General features: G+C 37.9%; 1 protein-coding gene across 2 annotated transcripts in view; it reads left to right on the top strand.

Moving 5' to 3' along the window:
• Positions 1-25000, top strand: part of NOVA1 (NOVA alternative splicing regulator 1) — a 173392-nt gene that overhangs the window by 121346 nt on the left and 27046 nt on the right. The window contains exons 3-4 of one of the 2 annotated variants that reach the window (XM_054400192.1): positions 12051-12217; positions 24057-24128. In XM_054400192.1, coding sequence (XP_054256167.1) covers positions 12051-12217; positions 24057-24128 — 239 coding nt within the window. The remainder of the gene's footprint in view (positions 1-12050; positions 12218-24056; positions 24129-25000) is intronic. The other variant, XM_054400193.1, reaches the window with a different exon arrangement.

Raw genomic sequence — 25000 nt, 5'->3', positions numbered from 1 at the left:
CAAGATAAAATCTCTGGCCTTTGCTTTTAGTTTTGGAGACATTTCTTTTGCAGTGGAATCTACAGGGTTTTTTAATGACTGACTCTTCAGCAAAGAAAAGGAGTTCTAATCCTTGTTTCCTGCCTTACACATAACAGTATATTAATAATAATCAGTAATTCCTCACCTCTTTTTATATAATACAATTTTGGGGAAATGATCATCATATCCTTAGCTGGTGTCCAACAAATGGTTTATATTCCAGGGATTGTTTGCTTTGTAAGATGACTCATCATCCCTTCTAAGCCTTTAATAAGTAGGAGGTTTGGTGTGGGTTTTTTTTTCCCCCTTTAATTTTAATCTTTTAATTTCCTAGGTTTCTCTCTCAGATGAGAATAATCTGTTTCTTAAACCTGGATTCTTGTGACTATAGCAAAACTGACTGTAAAACTAAAAGTTTTCTTATAACTGAGAACTCATAGTTTTACAGATTTTTTTTTTCTTTGATTCAGTTCACATGAATGTGTGAATTAGCATCATAGAATCCCTAAGGTTGGAAAAGATATTTAGGATCATTGAGTCCAACCACAACCCAACTACCATGACCACTAAACTCTATCCTGAAGAGCCACATCTGCAGCTTCTTGAACATCTCCAGGGATGGTGACTCCACCACCCCCCTGGGCAGCCTGTTCCAATGCCTCACCACTCTCTCAGTTACAAAGTTTTTCCTTATGTCCAATCTAAATCTCCCCTGGCACAACTTAAACCCATTTCCTCTTACCCTACCACTGGTTACTTGGGACAACAGACCAACACCAGCCTCACTCCAGCCTCCTTTCAGGTAGTTGTAGAGAGCAATAAGACCTCCCCTCAGCCTTCTCTTCTCCAGACTAAACAACCCCAGCTCCCTCAGCTGCTCCTCATATGACACCCTCCAAACCCCTCTCCAGCCTCCTTGCTCTTCTCTGGGCACACTCCAGCACCTCAATGTCTTTCCCATACTGTGGTGCCCAGTACTCAAGCTGTGTCCTCACCAGTGCTGAGTACAGAGGTGCCAGCACTTCCCTACTGCTGGACAGTGTTTCTGATCTGGGCCAGGATGCTGTTTGCCTTCTTGGGTACCTGGGCACACTGCTGGCTGATGTTCAGCCAGAACAACTGGTGTATACACATAGGGATGAATATGTATCTGCACATACATAATGCATGGCTATCCATATGCCACAACTAAAAGACATGTTATCAATGGGTTCAACAGTTAGAGTCTTCTGCTAAGGCTGCTAAGGCTTCCTGTGAACAGAATCACAGAAACATTCAGGTTGGAATAAGCTCTCAGGATCACCAAGTCCCACCCAGAACCCTACTCTACAAGGCTCACCCCTAAACAATATCCCCAAGCATCACATCCAAACCACTTTTAAACACAGCCAGGCTTGGGGACTCAACCACCTCCCTGGGCAGCACATTCCAATCCCTGACCACTCTTGCTGGGAAAAAATGTTTCCTAATGTCCAGCCTAAACCTACCCAGTCACAGCTTGAGGTCATTCCCTCTTGTTCTAACACTTATTGATTCCATAATTCTATAGGCAATAGGTTGGACTTGATGATCTGAGGTCTTTTCCAGCCTGGCTGATTCTGTGGTTCTGTTAATTACCTGTGAGAAGAGACCAGCACCAAGCCTTTCTACAGCCTTCTTTCAGGTAATTGTAGAGAGCAACGAGGTCTCTCCTCAGCCTCCTCTTTTCTGAACTAACCATCCCCAGCTCCTTCAGTTGCTCTTCATAAGACTTATTTTCCAGGCCCTTCCCAGCTTCCTTGCCCTCCTCTGCCCTGGCTCCAGCACCTCCACATCTCTCTTGTATTGAGGTGCCCAAAACTGGACACAATACTCGAGGTGTGGCCTCACCAGAGCTGAAGCTGAACACCTGAGAAGAAAATACTAGAGGACTTGATGTCTGAGGACCCCAAGTTCAAACCTGTATTTTTGCAGATTTCAGCAAGCCATGTGCATAGGTGCATGTGATTGTTAATCATCACATTCATGTGTTTCAAGAAATAGAGCACTTATTCTCAGTTCTTCTTTTATTAGATGCTTGACTCATAGAAAGTATAACGTTGCTGCACAAAACATTAATAATGAGGATTTCAGGAGGAGTAATTGCAGATGAAACTTTGAAGGAAACCATTTATTTCTCTCTGAAAGGGAACCTGAGTGAAACATCTAATCAGTAATTTTGAAGCTTAAAATCAAAGTTAAGGATGCCCTAGTTTTGTACCAGGTATCAGGAAGATTCTTACAGGTTGATATTTACTTCTTTTCCATTTCATAGATTCCCTTCAATATTTTCTTTTTATTCAGCTATTTTAATTGCTGTTAAAATAGCTATTTTAAGTGTTAGGATAGGAAGGCTAAGTTTCACTCTGTCTTTGTGTAAGTGTTCTGTACAAAATCATTTCACTTGGATGAAAAAAAAATGCAGAACATCAGTGCTCTAGAATTGCTACCAGCTCATATTCCCTTTTCAGTTTAGGAGCTGTATTAGACCATCAAGTGTGCTCAGGGAGAGAGATGTCTTTCGGTCTGTGATGAGTATGAAAACAGGCTCTATATTAAGACCAGTTGGAACAACAATGTGCTCTTGTGGCCAAGAGAGCCAATGGGATCCTGGGATGGATCAAGCAAGGTGTGTCCAGCAGAGCTAGGGAAGTTCTTCTACCTCCCTACTCTGCCCTGCTGAGACCACAGCTGCAATCCTGTGTCCAGTTTGGGGCTCCCCAGTTCAAGAGAGACAGAGACCTGCTGGAGAGAATCCAAGGAAGGGCCATGAGGATGCTTAGGGGACTTGAGCATCTCCCCTGTGAAGAGAGACTGAGAGCCCTGGGGCTGTTTAGTGTGGAGAAGAGAAGACTGAGAGGGGATCTGATCAATGTCTATCAATAGCTGAGGGGTGGGTGTCAAGTGGAGGGGGCCAGGCTCTTTTGGGTGGTTCACAGTGATAAGCCAAGGAACAATGGGTTCAAACTAGAACATAGAAAATTTCAGCTCAACATGAGGAGAAACTTCTTTCCAGTGAGGGTGACAGAGCACTGGAACAGGCTGCCCAGGGGGGTTGTGGAGTCTCCTTCTCTGGAGCCTTTCCAAACCCACCTGGATGCATTCCTGTGCAGACTACCCTAAGTGATGCTGCTCTGGCAGGGGGGTTAGACCTGATGATCTCTGGAGGTCCCTTCCAACCTCTGATATACTGTGAGACTGTGAGTTAGTTCTCTTCCAAGAAATAAAGGTAACAGCACCAGGACTAAAGGAGAAAACTGTCTTGTTGAGATTTCTATGCCACTTCACATGTATGTGGGGTATGTATGTGTTGCATTTAAGGCTGTGTACTTTTCATCATTTATATAACAAAAGTTTTTCGTGTCATGAATTACAGCTCATATGTTTGAAGAACAGTTGTTATGTATGAGTTTCATTTGCTGAGGTTTTATTCAAATGTAGAGAGAAAATGCTTATATGCAAGGACAAGTTAATCTCATTTTGAAGTTAAGAACATGGTTGACAATTTTTACATTTCCTGGGAATGGTGGAAAAGTGCAGTCCTGATTTATAGGAGCTTTTGCAAGATCAGGTTCAGATTGAAGCAGGCAGTGGTGGTTACATGGAAACCCCCTCTACAGACCATTTGATCATGGGTCACAAGAATAAATGTATGGGATCTTAGGGTTAGTAGACTGCTGGACTGTGAATTGTCAAGTAAACAGCTTAATGCAAATCTGCTGATGAGAGTTTGTAGTGCAGCCTTTCATTTAGTTAAGATTTTAGCCTTGTCTTCTCTGTCAGGTTTTCCCTTTCAGTGTCAAAGACATTGGCATGGTACACTGGAAAAATATAAGGAGATTTAATTAGTGAATGGATTGGGATTACCTTGGGTGGGTAGTAATGCTTTGTGATTTCAGGTTTTCAAATGCTCTTTAAGATTTATGTAACAGCCTGATAAAAATAAGAGAGTCATATAAATGCCAGACAGTCCTTTCTGAAGAGTACAGTGTGGTCCCCAATATATTTCAGCTAAGGTTCACAAAATACAGCAGCACATCGAACATTTAGTGGTTGTTTCTATGAATATGGTGGAACTTTTACACATTGAGTCAGCCTTCCAGCAAACACTTAGAAATTTAATGGGAGCCATATATAGATATGTGCCTGGTAAGCATAGAAATGTTTGCATTCTGTGGCATCTTCTAGCAAGTATTCTCCTGGTTGTTTTAAGATGTACATTAGTGGTCTAAAATCAGGAAAGGAGAGAGGAGAGAGGAGAGAGGAGAGAGGAGAGAGGAGAGAGGAGAGAGGAGAGAGGAGAGAGGAGAGAGGAGAGAGGAGAGAGGAGAGAGGAGAGAGGAGAGAGGAGAGAGGAGAGAGGAGAGAGGAGAGAGGAGAGAGGAGAGAGGAGAGAGGAGAGAGGAGAGAGGAGAGAGAGGAGAGGAGAGAGGAGAGAGGAGAGAGGAGAGAGAGAGGAGAGGAGAGGAGAGGAGAGGAGAGGAGAGGAGAGGAGAGGAGAGGAGAGGAGAGGAGAGGAGAGGAGAGGAGAGGAGAGGAGAGGAGAGGAGAGGAGAGGAGAGGAGAGGAGAGGAGAGGAGGGGAGGGGAGGGGAGGGGAGGGGAGGGGAGGGGAGGGGGAGGGGAGGGGAGGGGAGGGGAGGGGAGGGGAGGGAAGGGAGAAGGGAAGGGAAGGGAAAGGGAAGGGAAGAGAAGAGAAGAGAAGAGAAGAGAAGAGAAGAGAAGAGAAGAGAAGAGGAGAAGAGAAGAGAAGAGAAGAGAAGAGAAGAGAAGAGAAGAGAAGAGAAGAGAAGAGAAGAGAAGAGAAAGAGAAGAGAAGAGAAGAGAAGAGAAGAGAGAAGAGAAGAGAAGAGAAGAGAAGAGAGAAGAGAAGAGAAGAGAAGAGAAGAGAAGAGAAGAGAAGAGAAGAGAAGAGAAGAGAAGAGAAGAGAAGAGAAGAGAAGAGAAGAGAAGAGAAGAGAAGAGAAGAGAAGAGAAGAGAGCAGAAAAAAAAAATACAACCTCATGGTCTGTTGTTTTGAAGTTCTTGATAAAATTAGTGCAATGTGGCTGCCAAAGATATTTCCTAGAAGTAAAGTTTTAGATAGTTGAAGGAGGTGGAATTTAAAATGAATGATGAAAATAAAGTTGCAAGCTGTTTAATTTTTAGACCTAACTTACTTATTAGGTTTCAAAACAAGTTTTTGTTTGCTTACTTTTAAATTTGTTTCTTTACTTTTAAGTTTCAAGCCGGTTAATTTTTAGACCTAACTTACTTACTACATTTCCAGACAAGTTTTTGTTCACTTGCTTTTAAAATGCCTGACGACTGCTAATGGTTTCATCTTTTTATCCTCCATGGAACTGCAGAGAAAAAAAATCTATTTTATGCAATGGTATATCTCTTTCCATGTTAAAAAAGGGAAAAGTTTTCCAAAAAATACATCCTAAAAACTAACAAAAAAATCTGATGTAGCTTTTTAAAACTAAAAGAGAAAAAAGAAATCTCATTTATGTCAACAGTACACAGGCAGGCTTGTTTTGTGCAATTATATTCTGCCTCTCTGATAAGAAAAAAAAATTATACACATGCAAATTGAATTGTGATTCTGATAGAAGAGGAAAGAAACCACATTTTAGTTGCAGAAAATTAGAGCTCATACAAATACTTGGATTACTTAGCAGAAGTAAGCATGAAGTGCTTGTAGCAACCTCAGATGTAGCATCATGTTTTGCAGCCGCATGCAAACATCTGTCATGGACTTCATTGTGATTGAAGAGATAGAAATTATTTTTAAATGTTTTTTTTTAAATGGACAAGGATGGTGACCACCTGCTTATCAACTGGTTATTTTCTGTGGCAGAGTTCCAGGGGGCTTGATCACCTCTCCTATGAGGACAGGGTGAGGGAGCTGGGATTGTTCAGTCTGGAAAAGAGAAGGCTCTGGGAAGAACTAAGAGAAGCTTTCCAGTACCTGAAAGGGGCTACAAGAAGGCTGCAGAGGGACTGTTTACAAATGCCTGCAGTGATAGGACAAGGGGCAATGGTTTGAAATGAGAGAAGAGCAGATTTAGATTGGATGCTAGGAACAAGTTCTTTACCATGAGGTTGGTGGAACACTGGAACAGGTTGCCCAGGGAGGTAGTTGAGGCTCCATCCCTGGAGATATTCCAGGTCAGGCTTGACAAGGCTCTGGGCAACATGATCTAGTGGAGGATGTCCCTGCCCAGTGCAGGAGGGACTGGCCTAGATGACTGTTGGAGGTCCCTTCCAGCACAAACCATTCTATAATTCTGGGATTCTATGACTATGATTGTCTTCTCTTCTACTTGTTTTAGACAATGACACCAACTCCAATTTGAATTATAAATAATTAAAAAGAAGAATAATTTTATATTGAGTACAGTGAAAGGGTGCTGACTATTTGGCTTTCTCTAAGTCAGCTGTTTCAAAAATGAGATCTGTATTTTAAGTGCATATTTTGAAGCTCATTTCACAAAGAAAAAGTAAGCATATAGGTGGCTGAGCTTTTGTTCTCAGAAATGTGAGAAAAGAAGTGGATGCAACTGTTAACTGAAAATGAGAAATAGTCTGACAGTTTAATTTTAGACACTAATGGAGCCTAAAAGCTTTTACAATTACAGAAATTTCACCAACTTTAGTGATTCATAGGTTTTTGGGGGCTGTTTTCTTGTTATTGTTATAGATGTTGGGCATATGGCTGGCAGTTTTTCTTAGCTGTGACTGTTGTTAAATTATTGTACTCTGTTATTTGAGGGAAAAGCCATTAGAGTTGTGTGAAGGAACATGACAACAGCACAATTCCCAACTCTCCTTCTAGACAATTTCTCCACACTTGTTTTTTTTTCCCCCACATTTGCCCTCCCCCACCCCCCTTATTTTTTTTTTTCTTTTTTAGACATAAACCTCAAATAAAATGTGCTACTGTTATGTGATGCACTTCAAACTGAATCTTACACTGTGTGGAATGTGCACAGCTGTGTTTCTCCATGGAGCAGCGATTTCCATTCCCTGCATCCTGGTTTTTATACATGCTGAACACATGGAGTGTGTTTGGTCTGCAGTCTGACATAAAGCATATTTTGATTATATTGTGCCTTCTAAGACAACACAGATTGTAAAATACCCTTTAGTCACTTTGTGTCAAATCTAATGAAACTCCTCTTTAGCACTGACTGTTTTCCTTTCAGATGTTTTGACAGTAGTCATCCCTGTTAAGTGCTTTCTGTATTGGGCTTGGGTAGCTTGGACGTAACCTGATCTGTGTTTTGTTCCAGAGTGTTGTCTGCTGACCTAGAGAACACTTGCATTAGCTCCATTGATCAATCCACATCACATCTCATCATTTAGGAGACAATTAATACTACCACGTAAAGACTCCCCTGAGCATTTTCTTGGAGCTGGATTGCTTTACGCAGAAACCACAGGAGTCGTTTGCAAAAGCAGGAGGAAGCCAAGTAGGGGAAAAAAAAAACTTAAAAAGTATTAAGAAAGCTTTGTTTAGGAACCAAGTTTTGTTTTCTGTAGTGATTTCCACTGATATCACTTAAACTACATTTTTTGATGGAGTGTTTTGGGGGGAAAAAATAAATCAGTTGTACTTTGATGGTGATCTGTCTGAAGGGAGCCTGCAAGAAATCTGGTTAGGGACTTTTTAGAGTGTCAGGTAGCAATAGGACTAGGGAGGGTAGATTCAGATTGGATGTTAGGAAGAAGCTCTTCCCCATGAGGGTGCTGAGACACTGGAACAGGTTGCCCAGGGTGGTGGTGGAAGCCTCATCCCTGGAGGTGTTTAAGGCCAGGCTGGATGTGGCTCTGAGCAACCTGATCTAATGTGAAGTGTCTCTGCCCACAGCAGGGGGGTTGGAACTGGATGATCCTTGATGTTCCTTCCAACCCTGACAATTCTGTGACATAAGTGTTCTAAAAGTCTTTTTTTCTTGAGAAAACGATTACGATACTTGCATGACAATTTCTGTTATACTTGTATAATATTTTAAAAATTGATTTCAAAAGAACATATTTCAAGAGAAAAAAAAAAAATTGTTTCTTGTCCTGCCAGTTTTGCTGCAGTTTCTTCCACGAAGTTGAATTTCAGCATTGCCTGATAACGTTTCTGAAGGAAAAGGCCTTTGAAAGATTTTAAATGTGCACGAATAAGTTAAGTTAATGAACAGGCAGGGCTCTTAATGTGCTGCTTCATCTTTAGCTAATGAAATATTTAATCTTCAGAGGTCACCCACAGTAGCAGACAAGAAGCATTTACTAATGAAAAACGTTTTTCTTTCGGATGACTAAGGTTGCTCCACTGTTCTGTTAAAGTCTCTGTTGCAGAGTTTTAAGGAGCATGTCTTAAGATGAGCTGATAACAGGATATTACTAAAGAGATGAAATTAATAGGAAGGGAGTTTTAGGGAAAAGGTTGCTTGCTTCCCTGGCACGTTTCTCCTGTGATTTTGTGCAAATTGCACAGTGTTAATGGGGGCAAACAAGAGGGGGAATTTCAGAAATCATTGCAGACTTAATGTTCACTACATCATTACATTGCCATTGCTATTTGTTCAGGTAGAGTGAATGATTTTATTTATTTTTTTGTTTCATTGGAAGAGATTCCTATGTGACCATGTCAATATTTACTAGGAACATGTGGGAAAATTATATTTATTTTCCTGGTGATTCCACGGCTTGAATTTTTTGTTTTGCTTCCTGCCTTGTTAATTTTGAAGCAAAACATGTGCTGGCCTTGATGTGTATCTGGCATATTGCTAATGTTTTCAGGAATGCACTTAAAATCACGGTAGTTCATGTAATGAGTTTCTTTTATTAGTAGAAATGTTGTACTGTTATTTGAAGGTAAAAACCACGGTGCTGAGAAATTACGGAATATGTTGGAAACGTGCAGGATGTGTTTGGGGAAGTGTTCTACCACATGCAATTTCAAATCAATTTCGTTTGGGCATCTGGGTTGTCTCGTTTGGGTATTTCCGCAGAACAAAAGAGGAAACTTCAGTGCTGCCTTTTTTAAGTTTCCTTTTTTTCCTGCCTCCTGTTAGGTCTTGGGTTTTCAATCAAAACTGATTTTGCAGAACCTATTTAAGTGATTTGATATATGGAAAACAGAATGTGGATTGTAGCAGTCAAGCGTCGTCATACTTGTGTGCTGGGGATCCATACCGGGTATTTTATATTCTGTGTCTAGGGAGGGCTCGTCAAGCTGTAAGCCAACGTGTAGATGTAGGAAGACAGCACACCTTTGAACAACTTTTGAGAAGGCTATGTTTTGTCTTGGAGTTGGAAAGAATGTAAACACCTTGTAACTGAAGAGAAAGGCTAGGCAGAAGTTGACTGGATATGTTGAGAAGCTTGTTTGTCAGTATTAACCTATTGTATGCTTTGCTTGGACCCATGTCAGTGAAAGGATAGCCAGTTGGGATGTGGCAGCTCTGTATTAGAAAAGTATATAAGTTGACTACGTAACAGAGTAGGAGGCTTTGGCTTTGGCTTATGCTTAGGCTCTTGCTTTGCTTTTGCTTGTGCTTAGTACTTTGCTTAGTTACATAGGCAATAAATGCTTTTGCCTTTCACAACAAGAGTCTTCTCGTCTTGGTGTCACCTGGAAACACCACAACACGCAGCCTGTGGGAAGAACACGACTTCTACAATGATAAATGAAACCACTCTAGTCACTAAAGATAAATGAAGTATTTTCCCACAATTCTGCATCTATCTGTAGCCATCTTCTAGGTGCTTTCAATTAAGAAAACAAACGAAGAGAGACCGGTGTGGTTTTTGTAACACGTTTCACTTAAAGGGTTATGTGGCAATGAAGGGTTTGTTTATGTGTTTCTAAAGAATCATGAGTAAAGCTTTAGTAAAGCTTTAGTGTTGGGAATCTGCATAGAATTGCAAAATCTATGAGGTAGCATACAAATGACAAGAGAAATGTGGCACTGTCTTTCACCAGCCTGCAGGGATAGGCAATTGTGTTATAAGAGTCAATGAAATCAAAGGTGGGAGCCAGGTAATGGTGATGTCAGGGAGAGGGAGGGACAGCTCTAGTAAGAGAGTGGCCTGAAGAATGTGCATCAAAGTAGAGAGGAGGGTTAAGTAAAATGACGCAGAGCAGACCAGAACAGTTAGAACTGAAACCATTCTAAACTGAAGTCACAAGAAACAGAGGGTTACACTTTGCTGCAGGGTTTGAAAATGAAGAATATTTTTAGGGCCTCTTTTTCTTAAGCATCTGCCTTGTAGTTAGAAGTTACTAGGGTGGGAAAATATCTCCTCCTCTGCTTCATTACCACAAATGGCCTGGTATTTTTAGACATAGAATACTAGAACACATGTTGTGCATATTTCACTGATCAGACCTGTTTGGCAGGTATAGAATACTTCCCTATGACCTTAGAACTTAGTTCTAGTGGTTACTTAGAGGGGTGTTGTGTGGAGTCTGGGCATCTTGCATGACCAGTGTTCAGCATAGCTTTCAACAGCAGTTCTTGAGATGCAATTTGTGAGGGATTGACTGCTTTCTTGGTGCAAGCTTTCCTGATTTCTAACTGCTAAATCACATTAAATGTGAGCTTTCATAATTTCTGCCTGTTCATCACATTAAATGCAGCTTACATGCTGCGTGTTCAAGTAACTGCACTTATTGCAGAGATGTTGTAAGGTAGGAAGGTTAGACAAGGTAAAGTGGATACTCAAATCTATGACATCAGTTGGCCTCAAAAGGTCTTGCTGTCACAACTTCAGCTGTTTTGAGAAATGATCCAGCATTGCCTGCACTAATTGAATGTATTTGCAGTTCCTTTGTCCATTACAAAATCTTTTTCCAAGTGTCTCCATAAAACTGGCTATTAGGTTCAACCTTGTGTTACCTAAAAAAATTATACAGCATTTTAGAGTAATCTAGAATTAGGTCAAAAGAGCTGAAAAGATGTGCGTTCTGTACATGCTTCTCATATTTGCTGACCTTGTCCAGGTTGGCCTGGAAAGTTGTGTTTGTAGAATCTGCATAAACACCATCCTCAGATCCATATGTAGGTCATGTTTGGGAAATCTCTCCTTTCATTTGTGTGTTTCTGGAGGTGATGCTGGTTAGTTTTGCTGAGATTGCTCGACTGCCGTCTTTGTGCCACTATGAGGTTCAACAAGACCAAGTGCAGGGTCCTGCATCTGGGTTGAGGCAATCCCAAGCACAAATCCAGTCTGGGCAGGGACTGGCTAGAAAGCAGCCCTGAGGAGAGGGACTTCGGGGTGCTGGTGGATGAGAAGCTCAACATGAGCTGTCAGTGTGCACTTGCAGCCCAGAAAGCCACCCAGAGCCTGGGCTGCATCAGGAGAAGTGTGGCCAGCAGGTCAAGGGAGATGATTCTCCCCCTCTGCTCAGCTCTGCTGAGACCCCACCTGGAGTACTGCATCCAGTTCTGGAGCCACTATTACAAGAGGGATATGGACATGCTGGAAGGTTTCCAGAGAAGGGTCACCAGGATGAGGATGAGCAGAGGGCTGGAGCTCCTCTGCTATGAGGACAGACTGAGAGAGTTGGGGCTGTTCAGTCTGGAGAAGAGAAAGCTCCAAGCTGACTTTCTTGTGGCCTTCCAGTATCTGAAGGGGGCTACAAGAAAGCTGGGGAGGGACTTTTTAGGCTATCAGGTAGTTACAGGACTGGGGGGAATGGAATAAAGCTGGAAGTGGGGAGATTCAGGCTGGACGTGAGGAAGTTCTTCCCCATGAGAGTGGTGAGAGCCTGGAATGGGTTGCCCAGGGAGGTGGTTGAGGCCCCATCCCTGGAGGTGTTTGCAGCCAGGCTGGATGAGGCTCTGGGCAGCCTGCTGTAGTGTGAGGTGTCCCTGCCCATGGCAGGGGGGTTGGAACTGGATGATCCTTGTGGTCCCTTCCAACCCTGACTGATTCTATGATTCTATGATTCTATGATTCAACAGAAGCACTTTGTGAGGCTTTGAAGAATCCCCTTCATTCAGATCAACTTCTTTGTGTGTTTGCAGGTACTACAGAGCGGGTGTGTCTGATCCAGGGAACAGTCGAAGCACTAAACGCAGTTCATGGCTTCATTGCAGAGAAGATTCGAGAAATGCCTCAAAACGTGGCCAAGACAGAGCCTGTCAGCATTCTACAGCCTCAGACCACTGTTAATCCAGACCGCATCAAACAAGTGAGTTTTTGATGGGGAATAGAGAGCCACAGCAGCTCCTTAGAAATTCTAAAGCTTAAAGGCTGCAAGGGCTCAACATTAACATGTTCTTTTATGAAAAAGTTCTTTTACCCTTCAGTAATTTGCTGGTCCTCTTTTACTTTGTACTTCTGTGTTCCATGGTTCTCAGCAGTTCCTTTAGACAGTGGTGTTTTTTTTTTTTTTTTTAAGTTTCAATGCTTTAATGTGCTTCTTTCAGAAACTTTTCTTTCCTGTATAAGGTGCTAATACACTTCTAGGTTTTAGTCAGAGATCACTGAATTTTAAGCTTGAATGATGAACTTCTTTGTAAAACCTTAGTGTTGCTAAAAATCACAGATTAACTGTTTCCTGCTTTTATGTATATAAAATAAAATCAAAACTGGTAACTGGTTTTTTTTTTTTTTTAGACACTTAAAACCTGTCCTGTAAAACTTGAAAATATCATTTATTTGAGATGTTTTCTACAGTTTACTTTTATGGTATTTTTGACATCTTTTTGCCTCTTCTTTTTCTTTTTTTCTTTTTTCTTTTTCCCCCCAAATCTATGGGGCAATGCAAAATATATTTGCAAGTTGTTATTGGTATAGTATTCTTTAGCTTATTTCATCTTCCAGAACAATTTTAATTAAAAAATCAAATAAAGCAAATTGCCCTGTAAGGTGAATGTGAAATATGTGTCATAGGGGATCTTCAATTGGTTTCCATTGTATTGAATGAGGAAAAAGATGAAGAAAGAAACAAGTGAACTTTAGTAAAATCTTTTCCTGTCTCTCTATGCTATATAGGATAGATTTTAGTTTCTCACCTGCCTTATATAGGAAAAGTTTATTTTCTCCTTCTATGCTAGGAGGATTTTTTAAAGTTTTATAAAGTAATTTGGTAACTGTGTACAATTACTTTGCTTTGTATATAGTGACAGAGAATGCTTATATGAAGATGTGTTTGAACAGGATGAGTTTGGAATGATCAAACTGCACTGGGTGGATGGAACTGTGCCTAAGCCATTGTATATGATTTCTAATATTTACTGCTATAGCCTGTGTATGTGCTACTTCTACATACAAAATACTCTAGACCATTTCTAAGAAATTCCTAAAAGGAAAAGCCCCAATTTTATAGAGTCAAGTTTCTCAATTATTAGGCATGACAATGACTATGCCTGAGAGAAGAGAACAAGCTGAAGCAATCTGCATTTTGAATGGCTTCTCTGCTCAGAAAATGGTAGATTTTTATGCCAGTACTTCTTAACCCCATGGGAAATGGGTGTTCTTTATTACCATGAAAAGTGGGGCTCCCCTTTGCAATGAAGCTAAGTTTTAGATAAGTGAAGCTAAGTTTTAGATAAGATCCTGAGAAACTGGGTTACAGAGCTGCTTAGTGATATGCCTAACCCCTTCCAGTCTTGTATCAAAAGTTATTTTAGCTTCTCTGTCCACAGTATTGCTTCAGAAAACTTACTTGCAAACTTGTTGATATTTTGAGGGTTTTTATTTTTTTGTTTGTTTTGTGGTTTTGGGTTGGTTTTGTTTCGGTTTTGTTTTGTTTGTGTGTTTTGTTTGGTTGGTTTTGTTTTTTTTTTTCCCCAGTTTGGTTGGTTTGGGTTTGTTGGGTTTTGTTTGTTTTCAAACAATTCCAGGTTTGGAATCTTCTGTTATACTCTGGAGGGATGACTTAGTGAACACAGATGCTGCTAGTGAAGTCAAGACACAGACTGAATAAAATGTATGACTCTCACTGCTGTGATTTAGTGACTGGCTCTACATCTTAAAATTCTAATACATTGCTCTACATCTTAAAATTTTAATATGTTACCTGTGTACATACAGGTGTGTATTCATATGGCTACAAAGATTTGGAGATGTGCCTATGTTGAGCAGTTTTAACCATAAAGAATTGTTTAACTTCTCTTTTAGTGAAGCAGCATTGTATACGATAAAGTCAATGGATCTAAAACCCATTGTTTCTACCAAAAAAAAGTAAAATTATTAGCTTAGTTCTTAGAGTTCACAATGAAGTAATGTGTCCTCCAGTGTCAGAATATCCTGTGTATTAATGACAGATAGAATGCTTCCATTAAGAAAAATTAAGGGGATATTTTATAACAGGTAATTGTGGTCTAGAAGTCTAGTGGTGCTGTTTTGTTTTTAGCAGCAGACAGGTCACAATTTTGTTAAAGTGTTCAGGATGTATAACAGAAGTCATTTTGGACTTGGCAAAAATAAGCCTTATTAATTAACATTTCTTATTTGACACGAATTTTACATGGCTCTTCCTGCCTTGGAGTATTACTCCAGAATTTTGGCACCGGAAGTATCATGTTGCAGACTGAGGAGAACAGACTGCATCTGAGATCAAGGGTTGATTTGAAATAATAAACTTCACCTTCATGAGGAACTTTGAAGATATTTCTGTTGGTTTTCTGGCCGTTTCTACTAAAAAAACCCCAAAGGTAGTTTTCTCCCCATGAATGGTGGTACCTGTAGTTGAAGCCTTGCAATGCCATCCACATCCATCTGAACATGCAGCTCTCATTTCTCTCTTCTCATTTCTTTGTCCTGGGCTGCTTTGCCAACATTTGCCTCAAAGAACTGAGCTAGGAAGGATGATATCTTCTGGCTGCAGTTTCAATGAAGAGCAATTGCTAAGCCCTTTTGCTGACTGAGTTCAGCACTTTCTGTCTTCGGGAAACTCATGAAGGCTAAGTCTGGCCTGGCATTTCTCCTTACTAATGGAAGTCACTATCCAAACATTCTGGTCTCTCTAAATTCATCTTTTTAAGCTTCAGAAGATTTGCAAACAAGTCTACCTGATTCCTTTCGAGCCTTTTTCACTACATCTTTCCACACCTGCAAATCCTATACATTTATCTGTACATAGCAGGCAGTTCTCTCCTTCCAGCAGATCTGATAGCTATTTAATTGGAAAAGGATTCCATCTTTTATCTCTACATAACATAGGTAGTCTCTTCACAGATGCCAACCATCTGCTGTTTCTAGGTAGCATTCTATAGTAAACAACTAATTCCTGTGCCCTTCTACTTCTTAGAACACCTTCTCTGAGCACCTAACCTCTCTTTTCTCTCTTCATTACCTGAAGCGTCTGCAGTGACTCTTTCAGACATGCATTGTGAGCCAGGAGAACAGAATACAGCCTTGATAAAGTGGACAGGAGCCTGAGCTGGTTTGGCTTTGTAATTTAGCATACAAAGCTTTAAATTTCACCTCTAGATGAATAGCAGCTCCTATGAACAACTGAAAAGGCTTCGTAATGGGGTCTTAGCACATCACATCACATCACATCACATCACATCACATCACATCACATCACATCACATCACATCACATCACATCACATCACATTCTGCAGAAACTATTGCAGCTTCTTTGTACGCTAGTTGAATTTTCCTTCCCTCTTTCAGTTGTTTTACAGGTAACAGATGTTGTAGCAGCCTGTCCAGGAAACAGATGGAATCAGCAATGACCATTGCAGAACTGTGCATGATATGGAAGGAAAGCTGTATGAACTTATAGCTAACCTTCTTTGCCTTATTTGACCTTCTGAGATCTTTTCCAGCCTGATTCATTCTATGATTCTATGAAATGTTTAGCTATTGAAGTACGGGCAAAGGTTTCACAATTTCATCCTTGAAAACCAGGAGTAAAGCTTCACCATATAAAAATCCCAATTAATGTTTTCACTGAAGCCAGTTTCATTTCAGCTTTTCCATTAGATAATTAACCTGTCATAAGTCTTTAACCTCTCTTTGTTAACCATGGTCACAGACATTGTATTCAAAGTCTACAAAACTGAGTGCCTGAACTTCAGATTTATAAATTCATATTCTTCCAGTGAAAATGGCTACTTTTACTTCAGAAATGCTGATTAAAACAAATATGAAAGTGAAACAGTCTTAATTTTTAAATAAAAACTACTTCAAAGTGCTTAAGTGGAACCTGACCTTAGGAATACAGATCTGAAAATATTGGCTTTGATTTTTAAAATACAGGGTGTAAGTTTTTCAAACTTATGACTCAGTAGACTTCATAGAATCATAGAATGGTTCTCATTAGAAGGGACCTTAAAGATCATCTAGTTCCAACCCCCTGCCCTGTGCAGGGACACGTTTGTCTAAATCAGATTGCTTAAAGCCTTATCCAACCTGGCCTTGAACGCTTCCAGGAAGGGCCATCCACAGCTTCTCTGGGCAACCTGTTCTCCAGTTTCTCACCTCTCTCACTGTAAAAAATTTCTTCATGTCCAGTCTAAATCTACCCTCTTTCAGCCTTCTCTTTTGGTGCCCCAACTGTCTCAGCCTATCCTCTGGTCCTCCAACCCCCTGATCATCTTCATGGTCCTACTCTGGACTTACTCCAAAAGTTTTAAGTGTGTCTTGTGCTGAGGTCTCTGGAGCTGGATGCAGTACTTCGGGTAGGGTCTCACCGGGGTGGAGTAACAGGGAACTATCACATCTAGACCTCCTAGATAGACTTTTTTGGATGCAGCCCAGAATGTGGTTGGCTTTCTATACTGTGAGCACACACTGGTGGCTTACATTCAGGCTTTTGTCTACCAATGCCCCAAAGTCCATCCTTCCTTAAGAAACCTTCACTGGTTTCTTTAATGCTCCTCCATTCTGACTGATCTTTTCTTTTTGTTTTTGTCATCCATTTAAGGCAAAAGTCTCTCACCTAGATGAACCTTACTAAACACCCAAATATTTTTCATTTGAGGTAAACAATAACAAATTATTTTTGTAGATCACTGTGTCCCTTAATCTAGTCAACAATTTCTCATAAACTTTTCTCACCTTTGAAACTGGGTGAAAAAAGTCACACCAGCTACCATTCTGCAAGGAATACCAAGGTGTGTTTACAAGTTACGAGGACAAAAAACCAAACTGGAACTACCATTAGATCCCATCCCAAAACTTCAGCATGCCATAGAACATGTATAATATGTCCTGGGTTTTGTGTGCCCTTGACTTCATTCCAGTGCCTGATCACTGTTTTAATTTTCTGGTTTATTTCACCAGTGTTGGATATAATCTCAATATATATGCAAAACATTGGTTAGCTCTGTAGCTGATGATCAACTCTTCATTGTATGTCCTTCACAAGTGGAATGTGAATAGATTTTGTTGTGGGATGAACAGCAGCATTCAGCATTTTCCAGTAGTGTTCTGATTCTTAAGAAAATTCATGTTTGGTGATAATTTTTCCAAATCCCATAGTAACTCAGAATCAAAATGTGACATATTCTTTCCTTCTAAGACCTGGGGTTTTTGGACATGAATCTTTGAGCCATATCTTCTTATATGTTTTGATACCTAGGTCTGGTTACCTGAGTTTTTTCATATTTCTATATAACAGCACTAGATCTTGTAGTGGTTCTGTGTTACTGTAACAAGTTTTCAGGGGAAAAAAAAAAATCCTGATTCTTCTTTGTCCCTGGTAATCTTCATCCTAAATCATTCCCTTCATCCAGAGTTGCTCTGATGATCCAGATGATACCTGCTGGTTTGCTTTTAAGTTCTATACCCCTTCTACCCCTTGTCTGAATGCAAGGTAGTCTTTCTTTTTTTATCATACTTAAAAAACTTCTTTCATTTTCCAAAGACAGGTGCTGAAGAGTTTATAAATGCAGATAAATTACCTCTATAAGCACCTATAAGTAAGCATTTCATCTATATATGCTCATTTTCCTAGTCTTTTTTTGCATTGCCCCGTGCCCTGCTTATTCTTCTACACAAAGGCAAAACCAAATGCAAAGAGGATGAAATATCAACAGACTGTATTTTATTTGTTCTTTACCAGTAAAATTAGATCATTGATGCCATTAGCCTGTTGTATATAAATTATTAATCCTTGATTATTTCTTTTTCCAAAACTGATTTTTTGAAACCTTGTGCATTTGTAGTTACAACCGAGATGAGACTCAAGTGCCAGAGTTCACAGCAGACGAAAAGAAAACTCAGTATGTTTAGCACAGGAAGTAGTCTGTTTAGGAAGGCTCATATCTGATACTGTTGAAAGTCTATTAAGTCAATCTTTTGTGTTGTTCAGCACAACAGGGCACTGCAGTGCTTGCTGCTTCTCCTTTTAGCTGCAGAAGTCATTCAACCATTTAATCCCACTCAAAAAAGCATAACACCTTTTCTTAGACCACATTAAGACACTGGCTTAGGCAAATTAGTTTTGTCATCATGTTAATTTCAGTGACTTTGAAAGCACTGCTATTGATATATACAAGGCTGAAGCTCGGTATTAACTTAATATTAATTGTAATTTAGCGTGTTGCTATCGAGATTTCCTTTGTTTGGAAAACCCTGTAGTGAGAAACTGGAAATCTATAGGTTGTAAATGTGGTTTCATCTTCACATTTAAATTATATCTTTTACCTGCTTTTATGTCTCTAGCTCTGTTTTCAAATGGTATTCATTTTCTGCCTTTTCTTTTTGACTCTTCTCTATATAAATACACTAATAGGTACTGAGAAATAACAGTCTCAGCACCATACTTTTTATCTAAGGTGTAAGTATTGAACAAATTTTAGTATAGATAGGGTGTTATTTTAAATTTTAGTATAGATTAGTATGGATTTAGTATAAATTTTAGTATAGATAGGGTGTTATTTTAAATTTTAGTATAGGTCAGTATGGATTTAGTATAAATTTTAGTATAGATAGGTTGTTATTTTAAATTTTAGTATAGATTAGTATGGATTTAGTATAAATTTTAGTATAGATAGGGTGTTATTTTAATTTTTAGTATAGATCAGTATGGATTTAGTATAAATTTTAGTATAGATAGGGTGTTATTTTAATTTTTAGTATAGATCAGTATGGATTTAGTATAAATTTTAGTATAGATATGGTGTTATTTTAAATTTTAGTATAGATCAGTATGGATTTAGTATAAATTTTAGTATAGATAGGGTGTTATTTTAATTTTTAGTATAGATCAGTATGGATTTAGTATAAATTTTAGTATAGATAGGGTGTTATTTTAAATTTTAGTATAGATCAGTATGGATTTAGTATAAATTTTAGTATAGATAGGGTGTTATTTTAAATTTTAGTATAGATCAGTATGGATTTAGTATAAATTTTAGTATAGATAGGGTGTTATTTTAATTTTTAGTATAGATTAGTATGGATTTAGTACAAATTTTAGTATAGATAGGGTGTTATTTTAAATTTTAGTATAGATTAGTATGGATTTAGTATAAATTTTAGTATAGATAGGGTGTTATTTTAAATTTTAGTATAGATTAGTATGGATTTAGTATAAATTTTAGTATAGATAGCGTTTTATTTTAAATTTTAGTATAGATCAGTATGGATTTAGCATAAATTTTAGTATTGATAGGGTGTTATTTTAAATTTTAGTATAGATCAGTACGGATTTAGTACAAATTTTAGTATAGATAGGGTGTTATTTTAAATTTTAGTATAGTTTAGTATAGATTTAGTATAAATTTTAGTATAGATAGGGTGTTATTTTAATTTTTAGTATAGTTTAGTGTGGATTTAGTATAAATTTTAGTATAGATAGGGTGATAGTTTAGATAGGGTGTGATTTCAGTCATTTATACATAGGAACTGGGCTCGGAGGCCTTTTGTGTTCATAGAATGTTCATAGAATCAGCAAGGTTGGAAAAGACCTCAGTGATCATCAAGTCCAACCTATCACCCAGCACACTCTTCAGATGGAGCAGGTGTATTCTGTACTGATGTGATGCAGCTACAGCTGCATCGTCTCTGAAAAGGATGAAGCATGGAAGTGTGATGCTTTCACACCCTGCACCCTTTAGTATGTTGGGCAGCTTGAGAGACATCTCTCACAGTATAAGCAATTCTTGTGTGCATAACAAGGTATAAGCAATTCTTGTGTGCCAGACAAGGAAGAAGTATTTTCTTGTACTTTCAGAAAATACTGCAACTCAAGTATGACTCCAGCTGCATTTGATTTCTAAAATTAAGCTCCTTTTTTTGTTACTTGAAATTGGTTTGCTTAAAACATCTCAAAAGCAAAAGCAAACGACACTCACATACCTTCCATTCCTTGTCTCATATGTACCCAGATAGGAAATAATACTGGAGAAACCAAAGACCACTAATTTCATCATACCTTGCACTGTACTATTCAAGATATAATGGAAAAAAAAAAGTAAAAAAAAAAAAAAATCCATGATGTGATGTGTGGTAGAAATTTTGACTATTTTCTAACACCCCATCACTAGTTCCAGGAAAGCCTCATTTATTGTATGTGGGTTTCAGTCTCAAGAAGTGTGTCAAAAAACCCCACAAACCTCTGTAATGCAAATTAATCTTATGATTTCTAATCACTTTATGCATCTCATTCCCAGAAGCTTAATAACTACTAAATTCAAGTGCTTGCCTAATGCAAAACACTTGCCAAATTCTTTAAAAATATATTCTGTGCTGTGGAATAAATCAAAATTGTTGAGCTCTGTCCAAGTTTCTTTAAGAAGTAATTTTGCCTAGAAGTTCTTGCAAGGAAATTGAGACTGTATTAATAAATTACTTAACAGACAGTGGAAATCCAATGCAAAATCCAACTACTTCTGTTTCTTTTTCTTCTTATTATTATTATTTTATTTCATTTTGTTTTCTTTTCTTTTCTTTTCTTTTCTTTTTTCCTATTATTTTATTTTCTTTAATTTTATTTTATTTTATTTCATTTTATTTTATTTTGTTTGCTTTTATTTTATTTCCTTTTATTTTACTTACTTTTATTTTATTTACTTTTATTTTATTTATTTTCTTTCATTTTATTTTCTTTCATTTTATTTTATTTAATTTTATTTCATTTCATTTTATTTCATTTTATTTCATTTCATTTTATTTTATTTAATTTTATTCTTATTTTTGAGCAACTACGTTGTATTACTTTCATATTGAAGAAATAAACAGATGTTTCTCCATAAATTAATGTGTCTCTAGAATTATGCAGAATCATGAGAAGTCTTGAATTTTTACAACATGCTGTCTGTTTATATACACACACACACACACACACACACATATATATCTGTACTTTTTTATATATATGTATAGATATAAAACCCAAAACCAATTATAGAGTCATAGAATGGTTTGGGTTGGAAAGGACCTCCAAAGGTCATCTAGTCCAACCCTCCTGCAGTCAAGCAGGGACATCCTCTACTAGACCATGTTGCTCAAGACCCTTCTGAATCCCGACCTGGAATATCTCCAGGGATGGGGCCTGTTTACCCCCCTCATGGTAAAGAACTTGTTCCTATCATCCAACCTAAATCTGCTCTTCTCTAATTTCGAACCATTGCCCCTTGTCTGATCACTGCAGGCCTTTCCAAACAGCCTTCTTGTAGGTCCCCTTCAGGTACTGGAAGGCTCTTAGGTCTTCCTGGAGCTTTCTCTTCTCCAGGCTGAACAACCTCAGCCTATCAGATGTAGAGGTGTTACAGCCCCTCATCGTTTTCATGTATATAAACTGTATAAAATTATATATATAGCTGTAATAAAGGAAATCTATCAGGATATGGTTGAGTTTTCCATTCTCTTTGGTGGGAGCTTGTGGAGATTTTTTTTTTGGTTGTTTGGTTTGGGTTTTTTTTTGGTTGGGTGTTTTGTTGTTTGTTGTTGTTTTGTTTTGTTTTTTCCTGTTGTGCTTGAGGTTTTTTTGAGGTTTTTCTGTTGTTGTGGTTGAGGTTTTTCTGAGGTTTTGGTTATTTTGGGGTTTTGGGTTTTCAGCTTTTTTGGGGGGGGTTGGTTTTGATTTTGGTTTTTGGTTTCCCATTAATTTTAAGTTTCCATGATGAAAACCGTTTCCTTTCAGTTCCAGAGACTGGTAAGAGAGATACTGCATCACCTCACTAAAATCAGAAGTATAAATCCATAACTGAATAGGATTAGCCCTGTGCTATCATAGAATCTGACATTTCTTTTCCTAGTTAGTTTTAGACCCTAACGTCTGAACCCATACTCTGTACAGAGAGACATGGGAGAGGCCTTTATAATTTTCTGGAGTTTTCACACTCTATAGCATCTGCTCACCAAGAAGATTTTGCCAAGCCACACATTTTTAATAATGTCCTATACAGGGTAGGGTTTGGGGGTTGTTTTTTTTTGTTTTGTTTTGTTTTTTTTTTTTACTTCAGCCACTTGAAAGATTCCCAGTTGATGCTTACATGTCTATAAGCTGAATACATTTTATTCTGTGTTTTATTGTTCTATAGCATAAGCTAGAAGTTGGAAAGACAAAAATGAGGGTCTGTTTCTTAAGATTTTTTTTTTCCTATTTTTGGCTGCTTGTTTGTGTACAAATTACTGGGGAAAAAACCAAACAAACAAAGAATCTTCCTGCTACTTACCATACAGCTAAAATATTTGTGTGTGCATATGTACAAGCCCTTATTTTTCTAATACAGGACTTTATGCATTCACAGTGCCCCAGCTTTCTTATATGTATTAAGAGTTTTAGTGCAAAAGTGTGTATACCTATTTTAGGAGGGACTGTCAATGGTTGTGAGTAACAGAACTGCTGAAAGTGTGAAACTTTTCTGCTTCATTTATTTTGAAATAGTTTTGCTTAGTAATTCTATGACCATATGGTAAACCATTGTATAGCATTTTAACATCTTCTTTCTTCAAGTAAAAGTAGTGTCATTTGGGATCTTTTATAATACATATATATATATATATACATATACATATTGAAAAGATGTCAAACCCCTTGAAATAAGTATTGTATGTTATGTTTGGGAATTTGGAGTTTTCTATTCTTACTACATTTACAAAAAAAAAAAAAAAAAAAAGAAGAGTTACTCTGTCAGAATCTATATTATTGAAAAAGAGAAATATGTATATAAAAAAATTTAAACCAGAGCAGTGGGTGGGTGGGGGAGGGGAGTTTGGTTGGTTGGTTTTGGGGGGTTTGGTTGGTTTTTTTAGTTTGGGTTTTTTTTTTTGGATGTGTTCAAGAATTAATGTTAAGCATATGTACATTATTTAGAAAAAGTGATCAATAAATATGACTCTTAATTATTTTTTGTGTTTATTTTGAACACAGGCCTGATGACCAGTTATTAAACTTTGCTCACCTAAATGAACATTTTTAATGCTAATCTCAGATATCTCTTGTAGCAATTTTGGTGTGGAGATATTAGTTGCACGTTCATCCATCACGAGATTGATGCTTACATTTTTTCACCTGCCTCTTGATTTATAAAAATAAACAAAACCAAAAATTTCAATGAATATTTTAGCAGTTAGAGTATTGCTCACAACTCAGTAGCTTAAGTGTAATTGTTGCAATATATGGAACACAGTTTGCTGGCTATAGGCTGTGCTATAGAATGGTGCATTATAAAGTGCCAAAGTAAATGCTTCTTAACTTCTTTCAGACATTGGCCCTGTTTGTTTGTAGACTGATAACTGTTTTCTAGTGTGCTCATTGAACTTGCTGGAATTTTTGTTTACTATAGTCTTCATTTTCCCCAAGAGGAGGAGAGAGGAAAGAATGTATTCCTCACGTGGTCAGCATATTTTTGAGTATTTATGTGAGTTCACCATCTTGATTTCAAGTCATGAATTTGTTTTTACATGCATAAGCATGCATATTTACATGCATTATTTATCCAATTGACTTTAAATTCCATTAAGTTCCAATGAGTAGGAGAAAGATTTTTGTCTTGGGCATTTTTTCTTTATTTTAATTTTCTAGTTATGTTACTTTTGTTGGTTTGTTTATTTTTTTTAACTGTTCAGTCTAAGGCTTGTAAAGGTTGATTTGCTCCTGAACTGCTTTGTTCCCAGACATTGCCATCTTCCCCAACTACCACCAAGTCCTCTCCATCTGATCCCATGACCACCTCCAGAGCCAATCAGGTACAGTATCATCCTACCATCTACACCATACTTTTCACGGGTGACAGCTTGCAAACTGGAGAAAAAGATATGGTGGGTTAAGGATTTATTCGTTCATTCACATATATACACCCATAACCATAGGTATCTTAACTCTTGCTAGAAATTGGTAAATTGAATGAAAAAAAAACCCCAACATTTTTTTCTTCTTTTAATTGGTTTTGTTGTTCTTTCTTTAAAAGCTCTGATGAAAGCAAAGTATCTTGTTAAAAGAGTCTCTTAAAGCTTTGGTTTTCTTAACAAACAGCAAGGCTACAAGCTGGTGTGTTTGTAGACAGATTAATTCTTGGTATATATATGTTGATGTATATATGCACACACGTGTTTACTTCCTGGATAACTTATAAATGATAATGGAATTATCCCTAAACTCATGCTCTCTTAGCTGGATATCAACCTAGGAATGGCAAACAGGCTTCTTCCTTTGTTTACTTTAAGAACCTTGAAATATAATTGTGGACAGTAACATTGGGGCATTTTTTTTTTTTTTAAGTAGGGTATGCAATAAAAACCAGATTTGCAGTGAACATTTATTGATGAAGATTGAAGTAACATTAAGACTCTCTACCAATCTGCTAAACACGTTTAAGTTTGAATCATGTCTTATTTTCAAATAAACAAACTGTACTTTTAGCAGTATTTTAATTACACTCATTTATTGCTAACTGGGGAAAAAAAAAAAGAAGAAAAAAATATGTCCAGTTCATTGTGTCCACAATGTCTCTTTTTGCCTTCCTTAGGGAAACTATTAGTTACGTATACCATGCTTTTTAGAACTGTTTCATGCTTAATAAACACCTTATTTATTTTACTTTACTGTTAATGTACTCTGT

This window comes from Indicator indicator, chromosome 4 (assembly GCF_027791375.1).
Source record: "Indicator indicator isolate 239-I01 chromosome 4, UM_Iind_1.1, whole genome shotgun sequence".
In the NCBI taxonomy this organism is placed as follows: Eukaryota; Metazoa; Chordata; class Aves; order Piciformes; family Indicatoridae; genus Indicator; species Indicator indicator.
The sequence above is the reverse complement of the archived record's forward strand: the minus strand, read 5'-3'. Positions and strand labels throughout refer to the sequence as shown.